At 37.3% G+C, this 7,829-nt stretch overlaps 1 protein-coding gene across 1 annotated transcript; it reads left to right on the forward strand.

The window, feature by feature from the left end:
• The first annotated feature begins 420 nt into the window (after positions 1–420).
• LOC124937648 (phenylalanine ammonia-lyase-like) lies at positions 421–2,752 on the forward strand. The gene has a single exon (XM_047477945.1). It carries the CDS (start codon positions 472–474, stop codon positions 2,605–2,607), a length of 2,136 nt encoding a protein of 711 aa, XP_047333901.1. The 5' UTR covers positions 421–471; the 3' UTR covers positions 2,608–2,752.
• Positions 2,753–7,829: the final 5,077 nt, after the last annotated feature.

Raw genomic sequence — 7,829 nt, forward strand, 5'->3', positions numbered from 1 at the left:
ATATTTATTTTACTTTTATTAAATTTAAATTTTAAATATAAAGTTATCTAACTTAATTTATTTATTTAAGGGTTGTTGATTATAAGTATATTTGTAATGAAATTATTACATAATGCCAAGCAAACAATTTAATTTAAATTATTTAAACAAATTTCCATACTCACCAACCGCACCTCACTACTTCCTTCCTTCAACAACTTCAAACCCTAAGAAAGACCAGTCAACCATAACATGCTGTCATATCACAGCCCTCCATTTCACTTCATCAACGGCCCATCTTTCTTTTCAACTAACATACATACACACCTACTACCACCAATCATCTATATAAGCCAATCCTTTTACCACAAATTTTCTCAGGAAATTCAACTTCAATTTCCACTCTCTTACTTTAACCTCCTTTCATTACAGAATCATCTTTCATAAGATACCCACAAGACCCTAGGCTTTCACTCCACCAAGAAACATCAAATGGGTAGCAATATTAATAATCACCAAAACGAGGGATTCTGTCTGAATGATCCTTTGAACTGGGGGGTTGCCGCGGAGGCGCTCAAGGGTAGCCATTGGGATGAAGTTAAGAAAATGGTGGCCGAATTCAGGAACCCTGCGGTTAAACTCGGGGGAGAAACCCTCACCATTTCTCAGGTGGCGGCAGTTGCAACTGCTGCTGGTAGTATTAATACTGTTCAAGTGGAGCTAGCAGAGTCCGCCAGGGCTGGTGTAAAGGCTAGCAGCGATTGGGTTATGGATAGCATGAATAAAGGGACCGACAGCTACGGTGTAACCACGGGCTTTGGCGCCACCTCCCACAGACGAACCAAACAAGGCGGCGCTCTTCAAAAAGAACTTATTAGGTTTCTGAATGCCGGAATCTTTGGTAATGGAACAGAGAGATGTCATACACTTCCCCAATCCACGACAAGGGCAGCCATGCTGGTTAGGATCAACACTCTCCTCCAAGGATATTCCGGTATCAGATTTGAAATCCTCGAAGCCATCACTAAGTTCTTAAACATCAACATTACCCCATGCCTCCCACTTCGAGGCACGATCACCGCCTCCGGAGATCTCGTCCCCCTCTCCTACATCGCAGGGCTCCTCACGGGTCGACCAAATTCAAAGGCAGTTGGGCCCAATGGGGAGCCCCTGAACCCCGAGCAGGCTTTTCGCATGGCCGGAGTCGAGGGTGGCTTTTTTGAGCTTCAACCCAAGGAAGGCCTTGCTTTGGTCAATGGAACGGCAGTTGGCTCTGGATTGGCTTCAATTGTGCTGTTTGATGCTAACATATTAGCCCTTTTGGCTGAAGTTCTCTCAGCAATTTTCGCTGAAGTGATGCAAGGAAAGCCAGAGTTTACAGATCACTTGACGCATAAATTGAAACACCACCCTGGCCAGATCGAGGCCGCGGCTATCATGGAGCATATTTTGAAAGGGAGCTCGTATGTTAAGGCTGCCGAGAAGTTACATGATACGGATCCTTTACAAAAGCCAAAACAGGACAGGTATGCTCTTAGGACATCCCCGCAATGGCTCGGCCCTCAGATTGAGGTCATCCGGTCCTCTACCAAGTCTATCGAGAGGGAGATCAACTCGGTGAACGACAACCCATTGATCGACGTCTCCAGGAACATGGCCTTGCACGGTGGAAACTTCCAGGGCACCCCGATTGGTGTATCGATGGATAATACCAGGTTGGCTATTGCAGCAATTGGAAAGTTGATGTTTGCACAATTCTCTGAGCTTGTGAATGACTTTTACAACAACGGGCTGCCTTCTAATCTCACTGGTGGGCGAAATCCTAGCTTGGATTACGGTTTCAAGGGGGCCGAGATCGCCATGGCATCATACTGCTCGGAGCTCCAGTTTTTGGGAAACCCGGTGACAAACCACGTTCAGAGCGCAGAACAACACAATCAAGATGTCAATTCTCTCGGTCTGATTTCGTCGCGAAAAACTGCTGAGGCCATTGATATCTTGAAGCTCATGTCCACCACTTTCTTGGTGGCACTTTGCCAGGCTATTGACTTGAGGCACCTGGAAGAAAACATGAAGAGCGTAGTCAAGAACACGGTTGGACAGGTTGCCAAACGTGTCCTGACCATGGGAACGAACTGTGAGCTTCACCCATCGAGATTTTGCGTGAAAGATCTACTGAGAGTTGTAGACCGCGAATATGTGTTTGCTTACATCGACGATCCTTGCAGCTCGATGTACCCATTGATGCAGAAACTTAGGGGAGTTCTTGTTGAGAACGCCCTTAAGAATGGGGAAGCAGAGAAGAATCTGAACAGCTCAATCTTTCAGAAGATCGCAGCTTTCGAAGAAGAACTGGAGGCCCTTTTGCCGAAGGAAGTGGAGAGTGCCAGAGCCGCGTTCGATGAAGGGAAGGCGACAATTCCAAACAGGATCAAAGAGTGCAGGTCTTATCCGTTGTACAAGTTCGTGAGGGAAGAAGTGGGGACTGAATTGTTGACAGGAGAGAAAGTGCGGTCGCCTGGAGAGGAATTCGATAAGGTGTTCTCGGCCATGTCCAGGGGAGAGATCATTGACCCCTTGCTGGAATGTTTGAAGGAGTGGAACGGTGCTCCAATTCCAATATGTTAACTTGTATTTTTTTTTTTTTAAATTTCAATTCTTTTGTTGAATGATATTATATGTAAAATTAAAATCATCTCTAAAAAAAATAATGGGATGAGAATGTTATATTATAATAAGAAGTACAAGCTCAAATACTTAGTTCAATTGTCAATAATGAACCGTGAATTAAAATTTATAAAATATCTTAAATTGAAGTGGAATAATAATTCTATAATATTATTTAGGTTAGGAGCATTTGACATACACATCAAAGGTATTCAACTTATTGAAACTAAAAAATTATGGAGGTTTGATAAAATTTAACTTTGAGAGGTGACTTATTAGGATTCAAGTTTAAGTGTTAAACAAATTTGAAATATCCAAATTAATTATATTTTAAAAGATTCATTCAAAAATCACAAACATATTAACTCATACTTCATCCTCAATATCAAGATTCACTTTGTATGTAAAATACGTAACAAAAAATATTCAACCAAAGTTCTTATAAGAACATTGGTAAAGCAAATGAAGTAAACTTTGTTTATTATTCTATCTTAAAATGAAATTCTCTATACATAAATGACCAACTTTATGCAATTGAAGTGAATGAACATTTAATGTTGGGTAATTAGAATTAAATTTTGCAAACACGATTATTTTTCATACGAAGTGAATGGACATTTAATGTGGGGTAATTAGAATTAAAATTTTCAAACACGATTATCTTTCATTAAAATTTCAATTATTTTCTTACAATAATTTTAATTTTACTAACAAGGTTAGATATAAGTCTTTTTGATAAAGAATAGGCTATTAATCTACTTTAATTTCACTTTCAAAGAGCACAACACATCATGAACACATCATGAAATAACAGATCAACAAAAGAGAGTTGATTGTGAATTCTTAGGTGAGGATTGGGTATATGGTGAAATTACAGCCATATCGACAATTGTCCATTCAAGGTAAAACTCACAACTTAAGTTCAAAGTTCTATAATCCTTTTTGTATTATTGCAAAAGTAGAAATGTAACTTAAAAATTGGATTTTTCACATATAGATAAAATGAAGAATGTTATACATAATTCACCATTGAAGAAAAAAATCGGAGATTATATAGCCCAACTACATGTCCTCATTCTACAATAGGATTAGGGTGCTTGTCCTAAAGCAATTATAGATGAAAGAATGCCGTGGAAAGAAAATGCTAGTTTTGGGTAATATTTGATTCATTGGTCTTATTCAAATGATGAGGATGTTAGTTGGGAAGAAGATATTCTCAAAGAAAAATTTCCAAATTTTGTATTAACTTTGAGAAAATCAGTTAAAAAATGAGATTTTGAAGGGAATTTAGAATCTCACAACTTCTTTCATAAGAATTCATATGGGGCAATCTCCACAAATAATACGTAACAATTATCAACCTTAAGGGAATTCATATCTTGTCAACGTAAGATATCACGCGAAGAAGGAATCATAACTTTGCTCCCCACTAAGAGCAACATCATTTAATGTAAGGTTACATTTCTATCTAACTTAATAAAGGGATACTTATTTGTTGAGTTATGGAACCTACACTTATAATAAACTCTATTGTTGTTGATTAGAGTTTATTGAATTTATATTTGGTTTTGGGCTTGGTCTTGGACCTGACCAAGAGTTATTTATGTTTTATTACCTGAATGTTTACCCTATAAATATGTGATTATTAAGGGTTTACATGAATGAGACAAAATCATATAGAGATAAAGTGTGAGACAAAAACTTTGTATTCCTTCTTCTTCTTCATAGTGAAATCTGTGACGACTGAAGTGGACGTAGCTCAATTTGAGTGAACCACTATAAATACGTGTCATCTTGTGTTCTTATTTCTTGAGTTTTTTACAGATCATTTCAAGTAGGTCGGAATAGGGAGATACAAATCCTAGCAATTGGTATCAGAGCTTCTAGTCTAGATCTAAGCATTGGAAACGATGGCAAGCGAGAACAGTTTAGGACATGTGATTGGAAGATTCGATGGGAAAAATTATGTCTTCTAGAGGATGCAAATTGAAGATTATCTCTATAGAAAGAAGCTTCATGTTCCTTTGAGTGAGAAACCAGAGAAGATGGATGAACTTGAATAGAAACTCCTTGATAGATAAGTTTTGAGAGTTGTCCCATTGACACTAGCCAAGACGGTTGCTCACAATGTAGAAAATGAGAAGACCACCATGGGTCTAATGAAATCTCTTTCTGATATGTATGAGAAACCATCTACTAACAATAAGGTACACTTAATGAAAAGACTCTTTTAATGAAGAATGAATGATAGTATTTCTGTCACTATTCATTTTAATGAATTCAATACAATTGTGAATCAATTGCTATCTGTTGAGATTGATTTTGGGGATGAAGTTAGTGCCTCGATTTTGTTAGCATCTCTACCAAATAGTCGGGAACCTATGAGGGCTGCAATTAGTAATTTAGTTGGAAATGTTAAATTGAAATTTGTTGAAGTTAGAGATCGTATTCTTGCTGAAGAGGTTCGTAAATTTTATTATGGTAAAACGTTCAAAAGTTCTACTCTGTATGTGGAAAACAGGGGCAGAGGTAATGATAGAAATTTCAACCGAGGTAAGAGCAGATCTATATCGAGGAGCATAAGAAGTCAGTCCAAGTCTGGGTGGACATTTGAGTGCTAGAATTATCATAAACAAGGTCATTTGAAGAGGAACTGCAAAGCACCGAAGATAAACGGTGATGATAAAAATGATGCAGCCAATATTGTTACATAAACTTTCAATGATGCGTTACTTCTATCTGTTGATAGCCCGATAGATTCATGGGTCTTGGACTCGGGAGCGTCTTTACACACCACTACCCACAAAGAATTAATGGAGAATTATGTGGCTGAAAACTGTGGGAAAGTTTATTTCGTAGATAGTGAGCCACTAGATATTGTTGGCATGAGGGACATCAAATTGAAGATGACAAATTTTTCTGTTTGGAAGATTAATAAGGTGAGACACATTCTAGGTTTAATGCGCAATCTGATTTCTGTTACACAACTTGATGAAGAAGGTCACAATTTTAGTTGTGGAAATGGTGCGTGGAAGGTGACTAAAGGAGCAATAGTTGTTGCTCGAGGTCACAAAACTGGAACGTTATACAAGACTTCAACTTGCATAGAAACAGTTACTGCTGTAATTGATGACTCAAAGAACAGTGAGTTCTTGTATTGTAGGTTGGGCCATATGAGCGAAAAAGGGATGAAAATTCTTTTGAAGAATGGACAGATTCTAGAACTAAAGTCTGTTGAACATCAGTTATGTGAAAATTGCATTCTTGGAAAATAGAAACATGTGAGTTTCTTAAAGATTGGGAAGAAGCTCAAGAAAAAAAGATTGGTACACACTGATGTGTGGGGACCTGTACATGTTTCTTCTATTGGCAAATCATAATACTACGTGACGTTTATAGATGATTCGACAAGAAAGGTTTGGGTATATTTCATGAAGCACAAGTCTAAAGTATTTGTTATTTTCAAGAAGTGGGAGGCTTTAGTTGAAAATGAAAAAAACCAGAAGGTTAAATGCTTGAGATCCAACAACGGAGGCGAGTACATCAGTTCAGATTTCACAAAAAATATTGTGATGTAAATGAGATAAGTATGGTGAAAACTGTTCCCTGAACGCCTCAAGAGAATGGAGTAGTTGAACGGATGAATCGAACATTGAACGAAGGTACTAAGCGCATGAGATTACATGTAGGGCTGCCTAAAACCTTATGGGTAGAAACTATCAATATTGCTGCCTACTTGATAAATAGGGGACCATTTGTTCGTCTGTTCCTCTTGAATTCAGAATTCCTGAAAAAATCTGGAGCAATAAAAAAGTAAAACCTTTCTTATTTGAAAGTATTTGGTTATTTATCATATGTTCATATTAATGAATGTGATAGGAGCAAGCTTGATCCAAAGTCTAACAAATGTTTTTTCATTGGTTATGGTGATATCGAGTTTGGTTATCGTTTATGGGATAATCAAAATCAGAAGATCATTCGTAGCAGAAATGTTATCTTCAATGAAAATGTTCTCTACAAAGATTGTGTTGGGAAGACATCAGATGGTAATTCCAAGGTTGAAGAGACTAGTACAGTCGATTTGAGAGAATTTTCAGCTGAATATATACCGACTATCAAAGAAGACCAGTGTGTTGCTGAAGATGAAATCGTTGAGAACGTGCCCTAGAGGCAAATCAGAAAACACCGATTATACAGTTGAGAAGATCGTCAATGAATCGAAAACCAGTCGAGAGGTGGTCTCCATCTCTGAACTATATATTGTTGACAACTAGAGATGAACCTTAATGATATAAAGAAGCAATACAATCTGATGAATCAATTAAGTGGGAGTCTGCGATGAAAGATGAGATGAACTCTTTGACGTTGAATTAGACTTGGGAGCTCACTAAGAAACCGAAGGGAAAGAAAGCACCTCCATGGAAGAAGCGATTAATGTTAGTTCCATCAAATCTTTTTATCTTGAAATCATGGGTGAGCCATCTATTAAGGTACAAGAGATGTCAGAGGAAAAGTTAATTGAATTAGATAAAGATTATGACGCATATGAAGAGGTGGTGAGACATTTTTGACTCATGACATCGAATGAAAATAAATCACCTTTAAGAGAGATTCTTGCTAAAATATTGGAAGTGTTGCCTGAAATTTGTGAAATCTCCTATTTGAAAAATAATTATCAAAGTAGTCAGATTAAAATGTTAGATGGCCTGCCTCTTGAGTTTCTAAAAATCAGGAAAATGTATATCGAAGCCGAATCGAATATACTCCACTTAAAATATAAATGATTGGAAGAAATATAGCTTATAATATTTGTGGGATCAATGATAGCGTCAAACATGACATCCTTAAATCTCTTATAAATTCTATAAGTAGTGGGATCTATTGCTTTTGTGAGATGAAAATATGTCATATGGACTAGTGGATTGGGATTGGTATAGATTGTGTGATTGAGTGACTCTTGACATTATTGGGATACCAGATAAAATTCTTGTTGCTTGGTACAATGAATTTCGAGGAGTTAGATATTGAAGTGGGATCTTGAAGTGGGAAGATTTTCTGTTGGTGTGGAATTAAGGAATAAGGGTGACAATTTTCATTGGGTGATATAGGTGGTTTACGGGCTGGTACTCTAAAATTAGAAATAAAAGTTTTTTAGTGAATTGTCAAGTGTGACAAGTTTATGG

Source organism: Impatiens glandulifera, chromosome 5 (assembly GCF_907164915.1).
Source record: "Impatiens glandulifera chromosome 5, dImpGla2.1, whole genome shotgun sequence".
In the NCBI taxonomy this organism is placed as follows: Eukaryota; Viridiplantae; Streptophyta; class Magnoliopsida; order Ericales; family Balsaminaceae; genus Impatiens; species Impatiens glandulifera.